The sequence below is a fragment of the Amphiprion ocellaris genome, chromosome 7 (assembly GCF_022539595.1).
Source record: "Amphiprion ocellaris isolate individual 3 ecotype Okinawa chromosome 7, ASM2253959v1, whole genome shotgun sequence".
NCBI lineage: Eukaryota > Metazoa > Chordata > Actinopteri > Pomacentridae > Amphiprion > Amphiprion ocellaris.
In genome coordinates this window covers 21525106-21545311 of record NC_072772.1, presented here as the reverse complement: position 1 = coordinate 21545311, position 20206 = coordinate 21525106, and the positions used below count along the sequence as shown (strand labels likewise).

General features: G+C 41.0%; 1 protein-coding gene across 2 annotated transcripts in view; it reads left to right on the top strand.

Moving 5' to 3' along the window:
* The first annotated feature begins 1877 nt into the window (after positions 1 to 1877).
* Positions 1878 to 20206, top strand: part of lrrc75a (leucine rich repeat containing 75A) — a 74913-nt gene continuing 56584 nt past the window's right edge. Inside the window, exon 1 of one of the 2 annotated variants that reach the window (XM_023261388.3) lies at positions 1878 to 2386. In XM_023261388.3, the coding sequence (XP_023117156.2) occupies positions 2138 to 2386 (249 nt within the window). In that variant the 5' untranslated portion in view covers positions 1878 to 2137. Of the gene's footprint in view, positions 2387 to 9306; positions 9819 to 20206 lie in introns of those variants that run through there. The other variant, XM_055012392.1, reaches the window with a different exon arrangement.

Sequence of the window (20206 nt, the reverse complement as noted above, 5' to 3'; positions counted from 1 at the left end):
TTACATCTACTCAGTCTTTCAGGCTTGGGCTTCTGTCCGTTTTCCAGAGTCTTAAAATAATTCTAGATGCACTGATCAAACCAACCATAATGACAGAAAAACCACTCTTTGAGGCATTCTGTACTTGAGTTTTATCACCCAGAAGACAAAGATTTGGGCTCAGAGGGATCATTGAACTGAACAAGCTACTCAGAACTTGAACAACTTTACTCCAGAAAGGTGCCACCAGAGAACACTCCCAGATACAGTGAAGGAAAGTTCCAACCTCTGTTTTGCATTTCCAGCAAAGGTTGTCCTTCAACAGTTTCATTCTATACAGTCTCGATGGGGTGTGGTAGCACCTGTGCAAGATCTTATATTGTATGAACTTTCCTCGAGCCTCCTTTATATATTTTCCACAATCCACAAAATTTTTAGCCATCTATCCTGTGAGAATTCTTGTCTTAAATCTTGTTGCCACATTAGTTTCACATTAGATGGCTCACCGCTTATAGAACTCCCAATCAGTTTATAACATTGAGAGGCTTACACCAGCTGCATCTTGACAAAAAGAATGAGAAATGCATATGTATATGTATTACATTGTGATTGAGTTTTAAGCAGGTTGTAATTCTGGTATTGATGGATGCATTCCAGCCACCACCAGCAGATGTCAGTGCAGTCATTTAATTGCTCTCTGGAGACCTATGTGAGCACATATGCTGCACAGAAGGCTGATAAATCTGGGAGGTTTCAGTGTGAGTAGCCTAAAACTCGAACCTACACTTACCTAGTAAATCAGCAGTACACAGCATGAAACTATATTCAAGCTTTTTAAACAGCAAGCAAATGAATAAATCAAAATAACAGTACAGGGAAGTTGAATAAAGTGCACACAAATGAATAATGCACACAAATAATCACAGAAGACTACAAACAAATGTAACCAAAATGAAAGAAATGAATGTGCAGGCTGTAAATGGATTGATTCACTCACTGGCTGAGTCAGAACAACACTGAGAACTGTTTCATTTAAATTAGTATGATACATTGAGCATTCTCTGTCATGCAACAGAAGCCACAACAACATCCTATTTTAATAACATAAAATAGGATGTATAAGGGCAGGTCTGCTTCTGATGAAATAAGACAATTATCAAAATTAATTAATTTGTTTGATTTGTAAGTGGTCTGTTGAATAATCCCGTGTAATGGTAGAAAGTGTGTGTCTGGTGAAAACAGCCTCAGAGCTCCTAACTCTTCTCCAGCCCTGCCCTGCTGCTCCATCCCTGAGAGGAGGGAGGACTTGTGCTCACATGCACTCGCAGCGCGCTCCCACTCACTCGATCAGAGGGTGCAATACGTAATTCAGTCCCAGCAAAGAGGACACCTCAGTCTCCATCCTGTCCAGCCGAGAAGCTGCAGCCTCCGATCAGACCGAGACGCCGCCGCGGCTCCTCCAGCTGCTGGTCGGAGGAGGACGATCTCTGCGTTTGTTGCGGGTAATGCGGGACTTCCAGCCGGGGAGGGAGGACGGGGCAGAGCGAGGCTGAGACACTGATCCACGGCAGACGTAAACATTGCCATGCCCTGCTTCCTGCAGCAGCTCCTGCGCTCCGCTGAATGCTGCTCTGCTCTGGGACCCGCTCTGCTGTAGAGGACAACAGAGGAGAACACCGAGGCGAACACGGAGGAGACCAGAGCTGCTGTCGAAGGTGGATGTTTTGTGGTGAAGTTGTGTTCGGGATAGGAGGCTGCTGCTGCGGGCCACGCTCCGCTCCGTGCTGCTGCTGCTGCTGCTATCCTGACTTTGCTGTGTCCGTGTTTTACGGCCATGCTGCAGGCAGCATCCTCAGACCTGTTCCCCACTTGAGCTTCACTCTCCGGGAATAACAAGTTCCCATCAGCAGACACCTAGCAGAGCTCCCTCTCAGTATTTTGCAGTGTTTTGTACTCTGGGAACATCCACTCTTCTGTGTAACAGTGTGATGATCATTCTTCATGAGCAGTCTGGACTCTTGCTGGCCTTCACTAACATGTGATCACCTGCTGACAGTTTAATGAGCAAACTATCAGGAACATTATTCAGACCTGCCTCTGCATGACTGCTTGGTGGAAGCAGCCTCGTTGTTATCACAGTTCACTTTAAGGCTTCACCATGGGTGCCAAGCAGACCAAAGGCCAGGAGCCTGGAGGGGCCAGTCCTCAGCACAGCTGGAAAAGGACCCCCACCAAGGAGCGAGGGGACATCCTGGCCTCCCTCATGCTGAAGTCAGGAGACCGGCTGAGCCGTGGCGGGACGCCACCGCCCTACCAGCGCAGAATCGGTATGATCCAGGAGATGATGCTGATGGCCAAGCAGGGCAAACAGGACGAGGCCACAGAGATGCTGAAGACGCTCCGACAGGTAGCTGCTCAGTGTGTGTGTGTGTGTGTGTCTGTGTGTGTGTGTGTGTGTGTGTTTTAGAGTGAGTGAAGCCTGCAGGAGTCACAACACCCTGAACCCTGCTCGCTTCTCTTTCCTTTCCACTTCCACTATTCTTTTCTTCCATGTTGTTTATCCTTAAGCTGATGTCAGCAGTGATGCATAGACAGAGGCCAGGCTCACACTGACTGCTGACACACTGACTGAACTCATTCAGCCATCGACTGCCTACGTGCCTGATGAACTGACCTCCTCCCTGCCTGTGAACATCAGCCCTCTTGGCTGGCTGGTCCTGTTTTGTTCAGCCTGGCTCTGCTTCACTGGTACAGTGTGGTGGGTGCTATGATTTACAGTCTCTCCATGTATTTCGAGACATTTGCATCTGTCTGCTGGCTGCTGCTACAAAAAGAGGGAAAAGCCTCACAACAGACTCGAAGACGCTGTTGTGGTGCGAAACAAAAGGGAAGCAGGAGAATGAAAATGCCACCAGTTGAATGGGTAGATTTGGAGAGCAGCAGAGAAAGGAGGGATCGGAGCATAATAGGAGTGAAATTATGAAAAGCCAACCTGAATATGTGTTTATTATAGTGATAAGGAGGAGTGAAGAGAGAAACTGGTTCATAATCCTCATCCATACAGACTGCAGTGCACAGCATCCATACGCTGTCAGTGTTCAGTGTTTATCTCCCGGTGACTCAACCACAGGAACCAGCACCTCAGGCTTACACTCATACAGCTGACTTTATTGTTTGGGGATTTCCATCAGCTGCTTTCTGTTATTTACTGATCAATTCCATTTGCTTTGTAAGTCCCTGACTCAATGGCAAATGTGGAGCAAACAAACTTTTAGACAAAGGCCATCTTTCCACACACGCCATTAAGGGATTACCATCTCTGTCGATGCTAGATGAAGCTGTGATAGCACAGAGGAGGATGAGCACGTTTAAAGTGGAGACACAACAACACAACAGGGCAGTTAGTGATTCTGTGATTTGCAGGGCAAAAGGCTGACATTTGATCAAGACATGGTGGAAAAGGAGAGTTTTTCAAAGTTTAGGTTTCACGCAGACACAAAAAAAGTCAGTTAACAGTTTGATCAGTCAACTAGACCCCTCTCTCTTTTGTTTTCAGGTCTTTTTAAATTGAATATATTTGAGTTCTAAGAAAATGAGACAATTGTCAGACATTTTAGTAGAGTAGATAAGTCACTGTATAAGCAGTCCTAATAACCTAAACCCTGTTTTGGAATACTTAGAGAGCCCATATGTTGCACATTTACAGGTTTAGAGTTTTATTTTTTAGATCTACTGGATAGGTTTACAGCTGTTCATGTTGAAAAAACACATTTTTTTCCTGAGATTTTACACTACACCTCCTCTCAGCCTCTGTCTGAAACTCTCCATTTTAGCTCCAGTGTGTTGAAGCCCCACTCATACAGTCCTGTCTGCTCTGATTGGTCAGTTGGTCCAGCTAAAGTGAGGTAATGCTCTCACAGATCATTACCTCATAGATCCAGGACTTTGTACCCTCAGCAGAACCGGCTCTAGTGACGAAATAAAAGTTGTTTTATTTCCATGTTATTGCCAGATTAAATGCTAAGCAGCTGTTATGCAAATAAATGGCATGCTGATGTAGATAAGTAACAGAAGAAAAACCTGCATTTCTAAAAGGGTGTTTCAGGCTATGGCAAGGAGAAGTGTTTTTTTGTGATTAACTTCCTTTGGAGTGGACTTTTGTAAGTTTGCAGACCTTGTACATCGCAAAAAAACTCTTTAACTTACTAAAAGAAAGGAAAAACTCCAAAAAAAAAAAAAAACACGGTAAGGGCTCTTTAAAATTACTATTTTTAACAATGAAACAAATCCTTACACTAAAAGATAGTTATTAAAATGGTGTTTAAATAATGTGTGCAGTAGTCATTTAGGCTAATATAGCCACAGTTTAAAGGCAATAAAGTGTATGTGTCAAAATGTTCAGCTTATCCCTTAGAAGAACAGTGTGTGATTGTTAAACACAAAAATGAAACAAATATGCAGACAAGAAAAGCACTGAGAGAGCTGCTTTATCAAGTATTCTTGGTCACACTACAGCTACATGTTTGCTGATGTGAGTTTTAAAGTCCTGCTCTGGTTGATCTATACGATAAAAAATCCACCTCTGTGTATCAGTTACATATTTATATAAATTCTACGTTAACATGGCTTACATTTAACTGTTGTTTCCTCTAGAATGTGCAGCTCTATGACATCCCTTCCTCTCTCTCCATGCACTCCTCGTCACTGCAACTCAAGCACTCCTACACTACCTTTCAAAAGTTTGGGTCACCCAGGCAATTACATGTTTTCCATGAGAACTCTAATTGCACAAGGGTTTTCTAATCATCAATTAGCCTTTCAACACCATTAGCTAACACAATGTAGCATTAGAACACAGGAGTGATGGTTGCTGGAAATGTTCCTCTGTACCCCTATGTAGATATTCCATTAAAAATCAGCTGTTTCCAGCTAGAATAGTCATTTACCACATTAACAATGTCTACACTGGATTTATCATTCATTTTTAATGTTATCTTCAGTGAAAAAAACTGCTTTACTTAAAAATAAAGACATTTCTAAGTGACCCCAAACTTTTGAACGGTAGTGTATGTCTTTGTTTAAGCACTGTAAAACTACTGTACGCTACACAATGGCAAGTTGTAGTATTTAGAGTAATTTAGCCACGCATGTTTGAAATCGGCTCTGAGGAAGAATAATGATACACAAAGTCTCATCATGCATGTTGTTGTTTTGAAACTTCCATCGATACACTGCAGCTTCAAAATGGCTTGTTTTGCTGGAACAGCTTCACATACAGAGATGAAAACATTATCATTACGATAGCTAATTCCCTCAGCTTAACTTAACAAAATATCTCTTCTCATGGAAAGTTCTTTTGTTCAATAATTTCCTCCTCACAGAATAAGCTATGTCATTTTTTAGCCCATGTAACATATTTTGTAGATATTTCCCACCTTCATAATGAGCTTCTGCACTTAGCAGCACCATTATTTCACAGGAAGCTTGTTCAGAGAGGGTAGCTTAAATTGACTGCTTCAAGTACTTATCCTTATTGAACCCAATTTTAACATATTCATCATTATACTGCTAACAGCCACTCTCCACTGGACCTCCATTAGGCACCACATACAGCTGTGGGAGGTTTGTGGTAAACTAGAAAGCTTCGATCAGCGCTTAGTTCTATCTGATCCTGTCATCCAGCAGCGTCTATACGATTTACAAGCTTCATCATGGACATCAGAGCATTCATTTCTCATATGATGAAACTGTCAGCACTATAGCAGCAACCGCTGCTGCTTTTGTTATGTTGTCAACAGTAAAGACATGGCTTAGCTTTGATCCAGTGGGTGACGGGTTGAGGTCAGGACCCTTTTGACCACTGAAGTATTTTTCCTTGCTGCTGTTTGTTTACGGAGTTGAGGGTTAATGGAAAGGAAACGACCACCAGCACGACACACTGCAGGATGTCCCTAAAGTCTGGACACATAGGCAAAAATATAGTGTGTGGTGGTGCTGGTGGTGGTTTCCTTTCCATCAGCATGGGGAGACACTGGGGTATTAAAGATAAAGGATGAGACCTTTATTTATTCATCAGCAGCATGTTCCAGTCAGAAGGGGCTGGAGGGTGAACTGAGAAGGATAAAAATGTGTGCTTCATATTTGCATTGACACAGTGTTGATAATAACACGCTTTCGTGTTGAGACATGAAGACCAAATTGACATCCAGTGACATAATGATGACATTTGATTCCATATTCCGGAGGGTTTGTGCTCTGGTAAGAACAGTACGTAACGAGCAGACACACTGGAATTGGATAAGGACAATTATTGTGGATAAATAGAACAGATAAGAAGAAAGAACACCATGAGTGTTAAACTGCAGCTCATACTGAGAGGGACAAAGACAGGAAGTGGTGGTGAGTGAAAGCAGAGACATCAAAAGACAGTATTTGGAGGGAAAAAGAGAAAATGACACATACTGGAGAGGGGAAAAGAAAAAGAGGAGGAATGGAAGTCGCTCTTCGCTGGTTACCAGGCTCTCCTCCACGTTGCCCGGAAACCATGGTGATGGCCAGAGAGTTCAGATTAAACAGACATTTATTAATCAAGCAGGAGCTCTGTTAAGAGCTAATGGGGAGGCCACCTTCTCAATCACCACCTGTCAATTAGTTCCAAACCAAAGCCAGCATTTCCCTACTGCTTCCCTTCTGGCTCTTTTGAAACTCATTGCTTAACTGTAACCATCGGCGTCTGAGGAAACCTCCACGGCTCTAAATTTATCCTGCAAAGTTCCCTCAGCTGTGTGGAATTTAAATTCATCTTATATGTGACTAGGGTTTTGCGAGATAATGAGAGTCTGTGTGTGGTGGTCGGCATTAATATTTTACCACGAAAGCTGCCTTTGGTCAGTAGCTGCTGTTGAAAGCCACAAGGTATAAGTACTCTGATTCAACAAACTTCGCTCATTTCACTCCGATAGAAGCAGGGATGTTACTCTGCTGATGAGACAGCATAATACTGGACAGTGATGTTGTGTACATAAAGACCCAGTAGTGGCTGTTGGACTTCGAGAATTTTCCTAGAAACTACTGCAACGTATAAACTACTCTGCCCAAGTATACCATCCATCCATCATTACCAACACCCCGCTTAATCCTCATTAGGGTAGTGGGGGGCTGGAGTCTATCCCAGCTGACTTAGGGTGAAGACAGGGGACACCTGGACAGATCACCAGTCTATCACAGGACTACATCTAGAGACAATCACATTCACACCTACATACAATTCAGAGTCACCAATTAACCTCAGCATGTTTTTGGACTGTGCTGCACAGTGTATTGGTGGTTAGCACTGTCGCCTTGCAGCTAGATGATCCCTGGTTCGCGTCCCCACCTTCCCAGGATCTTTCTGCATGGAGTTTCCATGTTCTCCCTGTGCATGTGTGGGTTTTCTCCAGGTTCTCCGGCTTCCTCCCGCAGTCCAAAACACGTGCTGAGGTTAATTGATGATTCTAAATTGACCGTAGGTGTGAATGTGATTGTCTCTATATGTATCCTGTGATAGACTGGTGACCTGTCCAGGGTGTTGCCTGCCTTCACCCTAAGTCAGCTGGGATAGACTCCAGCCTCTAGTGGTGTATAGATAATGGATGGATGTTTTTGGACTGTGGGAGGAAGCCAGAGTACCTGGAGAAAACCCACACATGCACAGGGAGAACATGCAAACTCCATGCAGAAAGAAGAAGGTGGGGAAGCAAACCGGGGATCTTCTAGCTGCAAGGTGAAAGTGCTAACCAGTGAGCCACTGTGCAGCCCTGTAGGTATACCAGTAAAATCCTAACATCCGAAAATCCCCAGATGATGGTGGTGATATGACAAGCAGAGTATTGATTTTGACTTTAATTTCTCCTATATATTTTATTTGAGTTAAATTTGAAAACATATTTGAATTCCAAATTCATTCACATTGAGACAGCATGATTTCCATTTCAGATTTCACATTTGCACTCGAGCTCGAACCCCCATTTCACTGGAGAGATTCATAGTTTCCCCAGAATTGAAAACTCAGCTCTGTGCTGCAGATGCTCCCTGTGGAGTTTCATGCAGTCTCCATCAAACGTGGCATAAAATACTGCAAACTTCTGCATATATTGTATGTTTTCATTTTCATTGGGTCTTGTAAGCACTTGAGGGGCGGCGTCTCAACATGGTGCTGTTTGATTGCTTGATTTGATTTGTTTTGACTGTACTTTTGAACCACAGCAGTGAGAGTGCTGCCTGCAGTCTGCAGACTTTCTGCTCCATCACCAGTTTAACTTCTTTCTCGTGCAATATCACACAGAGTTATGTTCAGCTTTGTTCCAGGGCTTGGATGCTGGCACCTACCCTGACAGTGAGACATTAATGGTCATACTATAACAAAAATGCCAAGCAAGATGCACTTGCAGCCGCTACGATTCAACACATGCTATTGCTACGGTCAGGTCTTATTATTTAGGCTGTAATCAGGAGCAGAGCCGGAAAAGTGTTATCATCAGCTTCCTGAAAAGTCATGTTTGCTAGCAGTTAAATCTAAGTAAAAACCCACATTAACTCTTGCACAATAAATTTAGCTGATACAAAGTTGGAGGTGTAGATTTGAGGAAGTATGTGTATATGCTGTGAAATACACACACTTAATAGGAAATGTATATTAACCTTCTTAGAATTAGATGAAAGCCTTGATGCCACTGACATGTCTACGTTGGCTACGAGGCTACAGCCAGCAGCTGATCAGCCACACTGACTCAGGATGAACCAGATTTTGTCATACAAAAACCAAAATGTAAAAACATCTTTAAAAATGATCATATTTAAACTTAAAATATACATTTCAACTTAAACAAATTGTATAAACATGACTGGCCAGCAGCTCTACAAGTCAAGGGTCCAATCCCATTTATTGAATGATACAAATAGAGATTAACATAAAGCCTTAGTTTGGCTCAGTTGTTCAAAAAATGTTTGAGCCCCTGAAAGGTCATGGAAATGTTTTTTGAAGACTTCTTTTGCATTTGTGTTTTTGCGTTTCATCACAGTATGCTTTACATTCATCATTTCTTTACATCAGCCCTATTCAATTAGCGGCCCGCGGGCCACATGCGGCCCGAAAGCAACCCTCGAGTGGCCCTAAAGCAACTGCCGAGTGATTGGGACTTGGGTCCGAGAAGAACAGAAAAACATCTTTCAGTAACACTGACAAGTTCTTACAAAAATTCCAACATTATTGCAAACATTGAATGCAACACATACCGTAACCTAGCAACTAACCCACAATGCCTTGCGTTGAGGAGAAGCGTTTGAAAAGTTAACATTAGCGGTTCTATACAGGCGAAAATAGCAGCATGTCTTTTTCTATCCTGAAAGGACAAATCGGCGAGGAAAACCGTCGGTTTAATCCTGCGTGGACTGACAAGTATTTATGTATTTACCACCAAGACCGAACGCCAAACCAATACGTTTACTCTGCAACGAGTGCTTTGCAGCGCTGAAAGATTATAATGTCCGAAGACGCCACGTTGAAAAAACATGCCGCGTTTCGGACAAACTTTCCCGGGGGATGTCATGAGAGAGCGGCTATAATTCAGAGTTTGACTGCATCTTACAACCGGAGCTGTACTACAATGAAGCGGACCTGCACAGCTCAGGAAAGGGCCACGAAAAAGAGGCCGTTCACAGACTCAGAAACTGTGAAGGACTGCATGTTGGCTGTCGTGGATGAAGTTTTAACGGACGATAAAGTTAAGACAAGTGTGGCATCTGCTATCAAACAGGTCTGACACGTCAAACATTCTCGCCACAGATGTCTTCGAGACATGGTAAGTGCAACAAAGCAGCGTGCTGTAGCAGACACTAAAGGTAGTTTTATGTATTTATGTGACTATTTTCTGTTCACTTATGATAAGTTTAATATTTAAGAAAGACATTTTGTTTTGACAGTTATTTCACTAGTTGCACTTTATTATGCACTTTGATGTCAGCTTTACTTCGTTTCAAAGGGATAGTAACTATCACTGTGCCTACTGTTTATTTTTTTGATTATATGCACTGAAGATGTGACTGTCTCAGATGAGACCAAATATGGACAGGGACAAACTCTGTTTTTTGTTATTTCAAAAGAAGAAAAATGTCTCAAGTTCTGAAAAGTTACTGTTAAGCAAGTTACTTTTTAATGCACTTTGAGATGTGACCAAAACAAAAGATGGTGTTTCTAATCTACACTTAGTTTTTATGTTCATATGCACCTTAACCTGTGCTTATATTTACCTATCAAAATGTGTTGAAGTTGTGTGTTTGAAATGTAAAATTTAAAGAAGCAGTATTTCAGCACAGGTTTAGTTTAAGTACTGCTCTTCTATTGTGTTTATGTCCTTTTGGACGTGGCAATACGTTTATAAACATCCAGTGTGTTTGTTATCTGTTTGTGTTTATTTTAAATGGTTAACTTTGCTCACTGTCTGCTAAAAACATCCGGCCCAGCTCATGTTCTTAGTCGGAAAATCCGGCCCTAGTCAATTTTTAATTGAATAGCCCTGCTTTACATGAATTCATCATCTCTCCTTTCTGTAGTTTCTGCTGAGGGTTTCACTAAACTGGCAGTGTAGTATCACTGGACTGGACCGGCACACCAAGTGTTCATGAATCAGAAGGAACAAGAAAAACACTCAGAGAGCGCAGTACTCCACCAGGGCTGCTCAGTCTTTGTATCTTTTCCAATGGATGAAATCTTTAATAAGTTTTAATGGTAGGATCACAATCATGTGATCGTCAGCAAGTAGCTGATGTAGTGTTCACTTGTTGTCATAGTTACAGTGACGGCGTGCTGCTATCTCACAATGATACAGAAATATTTATAAAATCCATGAATCCAGTCTATAAGCCACATCACTGCCAAAATCTAATCACTTGGTCCTTGTGTCATTTCTGACCTTCCCTGAAAATTTCATCCGAATCCGTTTGTCTGTTTTTGAGTAATGTTGCTGACAGACAGACAGACAAACAAACGTACACTGATTGTCACATAACTCCGCCGCGCTCCTTGGCGAGTACTAAAAAGCATGTTGCGAGGGAACACAACAGTTCTTACCATGCTCCTTACCGGGCTCCAGTAAAAAGAAATTTTAAAATGACAGTTTTTTACTTGCTGTATTTTTAGCTGATTTCAGTTACAAACCTCCTCAGCATGTAACAAGATAACAATAGCCAATTTAAACATTTACTGCTGTCACCTCAAGACTGGTACAAATGGGGATAAAAATCTTAACACGCTGCCAGTCTGCAGTAACGGGAGGTTTTCCTATTCTTTTTATCCTGACATTGTGTGAATACAGCATCTGACTTTGATTACGGTCCTGCACATTCACGCAGAGTGACTCACGCTGTTAAGCAATCAGAAATACTACATGCACGCCAGGGGTCAGACGCTTTTAAATCTCATATCCTGCATTTTTCTTATTAGTACTGTTGCTATTTTTTTCATCCAATCCCTGATGATGTAAAAACGATTTTAAAATGCTCTGCTTTAGCTCTAATGCAGTTGTTTCTCTCTCTGTTGTCATTAACAGAGATACAAACTCCTCACCTTCAGCAAAATTTACTCTTTTGACATCAAAGTAGATCACTAATTAGATGTGTGCAGATCTAAGTAGAATGTGTACAATATGTCCCAAATACCAGTGATAGTCTCTTTAATACTAAAAATCTATATCAGCCCTGAAAAACCAGTCAACCCCTAATGCACATATGTTTACTTATTTAAATACCTAGTCTCAGATTTTATTAGATGCCAACACACTCTTTTTAGGAATGGATTTATTGCTTTTTAGGGATGAACAGTGGCTTGGTGGTTAGCGCTGTCACCTTGCAGCTTGAAGATCCTCAGTTCACGTCCCGGCCTGGAATCTTTCTGCATGGAGTTTGCATGTTCTCCCTACGCATGTGTGTGTTTTCTCTGAGTTCTCCGGCTTCCTTCCACAGTTCCAAAACATGCTGAGGTTAATTGGTGATTCTAAACTGTCTGTAGATGTGAGTGTGACTATTTGTCTCAATATGTAGTCCTGTGATAGACTGGTGACCTGTCCAGGGTGAACCCTCAGTCCAACCCCCCTACGACCGTAATTAGGATTAAGCGGTGTGTCGATAATGGATGAATGGGTTTATAGCTTTGAAATTTCTATTCTGTGATCATTTGGAAGGTTTCTTCTACATTGTCAAAGCTCATGAACCAGTATAAAGCAAACAGGGTGAATGTTCTTTAGTGGCCGAGTCAGAGCCCAGACCTCAGTCCAGTAAAGAATTTGTGCATGGACTTGTCCAACCTGACAGAGCTTGACCAGTTTTGCAAAGACAAATAGAGTCAAATTGTCTAGATGTTCAAGGCTGGTTGAAACCTATCCACTCAGACTCAAAGCTGTAATTGTGGCCAAAGGTGCTTCTACTAAATTCTGATTTGAAAGATGTGAATACATCTGAAATCACTTTTTTTAACCAATTTATATTTTTTATTATTTGACATTACTTTGTAGCAATCTGTTTTCATTTTGGCAATAAAGAGCCTTTTTTGTATTAACTCTGATCCAATGTTGAAAAGCATCAAAAGGGGGAAGCTTCTAAGGGGTGGATGCTTTCTATAGGCACTGTAGACCTCGTGCAGATGATTTTGTTAAAGCCTGCCATTTATTTGAGCATGTGACGGCATGACAACTCATGTTATGCAGTTAATTTTAATTCAATAAACAATAGAAATTGGGGAAATATGTCACTTCCTGTGTCATGCTTTTGATTTAAGAATGTATAGCTGGTACTATCAGTGAGTGTGTCTACTGTCGTTTGTAATTCCTCCCTTGTGACTCATTCACTACTCCATGTATAACAGGCACTATCCTATAGTGAGCAGTTTTTGAGTGACAGCTCTTAGATTGATGATTTTTGTTGCTTTAAATACCATCATTGGATTGTTAGCAGAAAGTAGTGTACATGGCAGTAACTTTACTTTTAATGTCGATAAATTTTACAAACACACAGGCAATAAATGTAGTTAATTAAATAATAAAAGGGAATTTACGGCCACTACAGAAGCATTACATACCTGCACAGGTGTTTTCATTTTGCCTTATAGACCAGCATACGGGTAGGGTTGCAACGTAAACATTAACAGTCAGCTCGATAGAATTTAGCCATCAGTAAAATAAAAGTAAAAATTAAATACACCTGTGCTTTTAATTCTTTCACATAGCCAAAAGTCTGCTGTTAAGAATTTCTATTTAAATGAATGAGTACATAGCTGGGCTACATGGTGGCTTAATGGTTAGCATTTGGAAAAGCTACATTTTCCCTTTAAACAGGAGAACCTGGAATGTTTTTATTCCAAATTCTTCACAGTTATATTATTGCTACTAATAATTTTACAGTCAAAGAACCTTCATCACATCAGCGGAGGATTCTGGACAGCATGGGGTTTTTAATAAAGGTCACATATCTGCTTCATATATGGGTCCTCCTACCCCATTTGCCATTTCCTTTTATTTACCAAAGAGCGTCCACTTGAGCCGCTGTGTTTGCTATGTCTATCTCCAGCTCCGTCTTTGGTCACGTTCAGCTGAGTTCCGACCTCTGCTTTGATGTTGACCTCCTTTAATTAGAGAGGGTGGTGCTTCATAATGAATGAAAAAGCCACTCTGTTTCCCACGTAGCATAAATTTGTCTCCACACACACTCAACACATAGTCCCTTTAGAGTCCAAGGAAGTAGACCATGCATTTTTATATTGTTGCTGTCATGTATATTTCATGAGAGGTTACTCTTAATAATGTATTGCCTTTCTGGAGGGTGAATACAAATGACATAAAGCTTACAAAAAAGACTTATGTTTTGTTTGATGTTAGTTTAATTTGTTCCACTCTTTATTCTTTGTTGTTTTTTTCTGTATTTTACTTTTCACCACTCTGTAGTGGATATGTTAATTGTTAGCTTCGTAAACCTTGTCATGTTTGGGTTCAGATTAGAGTGACCTGAAAGATTCATTTCCATTCAGGGGTGATGTATTTGCATATCACCTCCTTATCACAATATTAGGAATGCCACATTGTGTGCACCTCTTACTCATTGATACTGCCAGATTGGTTCTTAACTTTTGTTTAAATGGGAAACCCAGAAATCTGAATCGCTGGATTTGAGACTGTCATTAGTACAATGAAGTTTTAAGGTGGAAATGCTCAGCCATGGTGTTTCACTCATGTTTTGAGCATGTAAAAACACCTAACAGACATGTTGACATGGCAAAAAAAAGATTTGGTTTTCATTGAAGGGGGCCTCTAGTAAACATTTTTAATTTTTTTTCTGAAATTTAGACAAGCAGATTGACACCAGACTCATGTCTGTAAGCTAAATATGAAGCTAGAGGCAGTAGCTTAGCTTAGCTTAGCTTAGTGTAAAGACTGAAGGTCAAAAAAGAGTTAATTGAAACATGTAGACAAAAACTCTGCCCACCAGCACTTTGAAATTTTCCCTGCAAGAAGTCTGTGGCAAACCACAACTTTAGTTTTTACAGTTATGTGACAATAAACCAGATATTGCCTCAAAGTACAGGTAGTTTAATTTGTTACAAACCCTCAGACAGAGCAAGGCCTCCAGCCTTAATGTTAAGTTAGGCTAACTGGCTGCTACCTTTCGCTTTGTTTTAGCATATAATTTAAGAGTGACTATGTAGTGTATTGCATAGCATGCATTTCTCAAAATGTTTTTTTCTGCTCTCGATTCAAAGTGTAACAACTAAATTCATGGTTTTACCATGAGGTGTGTTATGTGACCAAACTATTTCTTTTGGGAAAATTTAGAAGTTCTGGCAGCTAGTTAGCTGGCTTAGTGTGAACACTGGAATTAGGAAGCAGCTATCCTAGCTCTCTCTGAAGGGAAGAGCAGATTTGACCACTGGCTGTGTTAAATTGCAGTCAGTAATGTATGATGTATTATTCAATTCAGCTGAGTTTAAAAACAGAAGGCGTGGAGAAGTTTAGACTGCAGGTGGATCTTTAAAACTTTGGACACTCTGGCTAGAGCACTTGTTTTTGTCCTTCCTGTCTTTATGCAAAACTAAGGTAAACAGTTACTGGTTGTAGCTGTTTAGCTTCTCATCTTACGCTGGCAAAAAATAACAAACTAGAAAAGCACTCAGAGAGTGCAGTACTCTGCCAAGGCTGCTCAGTTGACGTATCATTTCTGATGGATGAAAGGCATGTATTATGCATGTGCATGTTATGTATGGATACCGAATTGCATGTAAATTACTCTTACAAAGGTCTGTTGATCAGTTCATCATTTTTGGCAAGCCTTTGTCTTGCTAGTGTTAAAATAACCATTCCCTCCATGCTTTTATTTTGAAGGTATATTTTTAATGTTGCAGGCTTTTATTTTGTCACCATTCCAGTGGCACAGGAAGTGTTTATCTAAGAAGCGGTTTCTTGACACGACGAAGACGCTGCCGAAAAGTCCGAATATTCACCTAAAGATGAAAGAAAACGGTTCCACGCTGTTGCTGTATAGCAAAGGATGTGTAAAAACTTAGAAGCACTTAGTGGGGACAAGCTCTTACTGTGAAGAAATGAGTGAAGGACAGAAAGGTGAATTTGTGTTCAAAATAAGGCTGATGGCTGAACTTAACATGTCTGGCTGGGGTTTGCTACATACATGACCTAAATATGTAGCGGACGGCAGGAATTGATGGGACTCAGAAACACTCCACAGTTTAATCATTTGTTCCTTGTATGATTTCCAACTGATAAATCAGTCATTTTGTAGTAGGATCGCAATCATGTGATCGTCAGCAGGTAACTGACACAGTGTTCACTTGTTGTCATGGTTACAGCGACGCCATGCCGGCAGCTATATCTGGCAATGGGAAATCCTTAACAAAGCCATGGATCCAGACTATAAGCCAAATCACTGCCAAAATCTAATCACTTGGTTCTTGTGTCATTTCTGACCTTCCCTGAAAATTTCATCCAAATCCATTAATCCGTTTTTGGTCATGTTTCACACAGACAGACAGACAGACATACAGACAGATTGACAGGTAAACGTACACTGATCGTCACACAACTCTGCCATTCTTTGGTGACCACAGACAGCTGATCACCTCATTTCACCTCACAGAGTTGTACTTTAAGGCACTGCACAGAGTAGCTGATAATTAGATAGTAGTCTGGATTCATAGTCTGTAGTCCAAACATTGTCGTAGTACTGAAGAAGCCAGGAAGCCAGTTATTTTCATGCTGCTGTCCGTGCTGTTTGAATGGGGAATAATCGGCAGAAAGGGTTGTGTAGTGCCACTGGATCCTTATAAGCAGACAAGCAGGACACACGGTCATTTCATTTGCGTGACTGTGTGCTCTCAATCGGAAATAATGTGTGTGTGTATCCTGGCCACCTCCAACACATATCATAACATGCAGCACACCTGTTGATCAACTAATCATAGGCTTCTCTCATCTGCTGCGTTGCTATTAATGTCACTGCCATCTGAAAATACAGCAGCAGATTGATGTGTGTGTGTGTGTGTGTGTGTGTGTGTGTGTGTGTGTGTGTGTGCGTGTGCGTGTGCGTGTGCGTGTGTGTGTGTGTATGTGTCATCCAGTCAAAGCTGCTGTCATTATTTGCTGCCCCGCCTACGCAGAACAATAGGCAGCATGGTAACCTCAATGAGTCACAGCCTTCTGCAGGAGACTGAGCCTCTCTCTCCATCTCTCTCTTTTCCACCAGTCGTTTGGTCCTGTCGCCATTCAACAATGCTATAAAAACACACATGAAAATATGTTTTCAGGCACCACATGCATGCACTTACCTATTGACTAAAATGTTCGGACGCAACGCCCATTCTCTCAGAAAGTGGCTTTTGCAGCAGAAATAATGGTGCAGCTAATAAAGCAAAGCCATTACATTGTGTATACAGAGTGGTGTGCGTGTGCGTCTGTGTATGTGTGTGTGTGTGTGTGTGTGTGTGCATGTGTGCGTGTTTGGGGAACTGTCTGAAATCACTCCCTCGTTCACTGCCTGAAGGAACTGTATAATAAAACATTTACATATTCAGAATTTGGACACTGATAACAAGGCAGACAGCACAGTGCACTGTGTAAACAGAGCTCAGTGGAAGTGTGATTTCAGTCAGTAGTTGGTCATGAACTCAATTTCAGGCGGTTAATGAGACAAATAAAGGATGTGGTGAAGTTACCAATGAAGCAATCTGATACACAGCAGTACAGTATAGTCCAGTCACTTAGAGGCTAAGCTGGGATTTGTGTAAAGGGAGAGCTGTTTTTCAGAAAAGAGATGTTGCAGTTGAAGTCTCTGAAAGTACTTTTTTTTTTAAAACAACAACAACAACAACAACAAAAGTTAGCTCCTTTCATTACCACTGTCAGAGCAGGATGTCTCAGATTAAAGCTAGCTGTTTAAATAGCCAGGTGCAAAGATTCTCATTTTTAAATGTTTATTCACATTCTCCACCATTTGGTCATTTGAATGAAGCAGCATTTTAAATGAACGTGAACCAGAAAGTTTCCCACTGTGAAGCTCTGTGAAATCCCAAAGGACAATAATACAACATCCCAAATAAACATACACTACAGTTCAAAAGTTTGGGGTCACCCAGACAATTTCATGTTTTCCATGAAAACTCACACTTTTATCCATGTGCTAACATAACTGCACAAGGGTTTTCTAATCATCAATGAGCCTTTCAACACCATTAGCTAACACAATGTAGCATTAGAACACAGGAGTGATGGTTGCTGGAAATGTTCCTCTGTACCCCTATGTAGATATTCCATTAAAAATCCAGCTAGAATAGTCATTTACCACATTAACAATGTTTAGACTGGATTTATCATTCATTTAATGTTATCTTCATTGAAAAAAAAAGCTTTTCTTTCAGAAATCAGGACATTTCTAAGTGACCCCAAACTTTTGAACAGTAGTATAGGCAAGTACCTAAATACACTGCAGTATGTACAGTAACTTACAGACTAAGGAACTGTGTTGTTTTATTATCAGGCTGACTGTCTGTTGTCTTATTTTTATTTTCTTCAGTGATCAGATAAGTTACTTGCAGTTGTAGACTCCTCCAAATATTTTCGCTTTTAAGCAAAACTGAAAACACCGTTCAAAAAATTTACTCCATATACAAGAAAAAATATACAGTGATTCTCCTGAGGAAACTACACTTTTGCTGCTATCATTACTTAATGATCTAACTCAGTCCTAACAAGATAATTACCCTAAATTATATTCTTTTGGAGTTTTACGTATTTGTAGCTTGTGCTGTTTAGCCTTTTAAATTAGCCAGATTGTTTGATTGCATTACTGGTAGTGGTGGCCTGTAAATAACTGTCAGCCAATGACAGTGGCTTCGCAGCTATTTTTGCTACAGTTTTGTTGATCCTTGTGGATCTTTTGACTAAGTGGGGAACGTAACAGCTGTCAGAAATGAAATATCTGCAACTTGGAAAAGTCTAAACTGTAACTCAGATGTGGTTAGAGTGTCCAGTAGGTTCTAAATTGTGTCGAGAATTATTTTGTGTGATTCAGTTTTTTTTAATATTCTAAAAAACCTATTATTGATTTGACATGTTCATTATGCTAAGATTTGCTAATTTGCACATAATGTAAAATTAAGCCAAAGGTTTTTAGGAGTATCATTGGTTTTGAAAGTATTTAGCATCATTAACCCCTTGACGTCTGAATTTATTTGCAATTAAATAAAAAAAAAAACAACTTTTGTTTGTCTTTTGCTTTCCAGCTGATGCTAAAATAAGTGGAGACTGTTAATTTATCTATTACACATAGAACAGATATGTAATAATAATAATAACAGATATATAATAATTAGGTCCCACTCCAACCGGTTCTACGAGAAACCATCCATCCATTATCTATACATTAATCCTCATTAGGGTCACAGGGGGTTGGAATCTATCCCAGCTGAGTTAGGGTGAAGGCAGGAGACACCCTGGACAGGTCACCAGTTTATCACAGGACTACACATAGAGACAAACAATCACACTCACATTCACACCTATGGACAACTTAGAATCATCAATTAACCTCAGCATGCTTTTGGACTGTGGGAGGAAGCTGGAGAACCTGGAGAAAACCCACACATGCACAAGGAGAACATGCAAACTCCATGCAGAAAGATCACAGGAGGGCCAGGACATGAACCTGGGATCTTCTAGCTGTAAGGTAAAAGTGCTAACCACCACGCCACTGTGCAGCCTAGAAGAAACCAGTGCTTACAAAAGGTTCCGCGGTACGTACTGAATATGCACAAAGCGGCATTGGGAGAATGGACACGCTATCTCGGCTGCAGTCTGAAGGAAAGTGGTATGTTACGAATTCGTGACAATAGGCGTCAAGGGGTTAAGATGGGACACAAATTCAGATGTCGACCTGAATTAGAATGTGTCTTCTGGAAGCCATGAATGTGTACAAACCCATGCATTTGTTGTTGTTCTATAAAGTTCCATCCACAGAGCCCCACCAACACCATGGCTTCAAACAGTCTTATCTCCTTCATGGTCCTTAGTGGATGAATACTGATTACTTTGGAGAGTCCAGCAGTGCCACTATCAAGCAGTAAATAAATTCTGTGCTTCAGAAACGTAAATATCTAATTGGCAGATTGCCCAGACTTTTTCAGATTCCTACATCCATGCGCCCTATCCGTTTTGCACACTCTGTGGACAAAGTCAAAATGTCAGGTTTTCTCATAATCTAATTGGCAGATTGCCACAAAATGAGCACAGTCATGCTACCAAGGGAGCCAGTGACCTTTACTCCCACACATAGGCCCAACTTTACGTTTTGTCCCAGTGCCAGTTAGAGTCAAGGACCAGAAAAAAAATGCAGCATTTTGATTTTATGCCCAAGCACTTTCAGGTCAGGAACATGTAGCTTTCAGGGGGATGAAGACTTTTATTCCCAACAAATACAGACTTATGGATACCTATAGTGGAGCATGATGGATAATCTAAATTATTTTGACAGTTGTTTTAACTTAAAGAACTGGTGTACGGCTGGGTTGCTCAGCTGTACTATAGGTATGCATGGCTGGTACCATGTTGGTTCCCCTTTTGGCTTCAGTTTTGCCTTAATTTATGACAGCATCATGGAGCTGCTGCAGATTTGTGGGCAGCACCTTCATGACTCTCCCTTC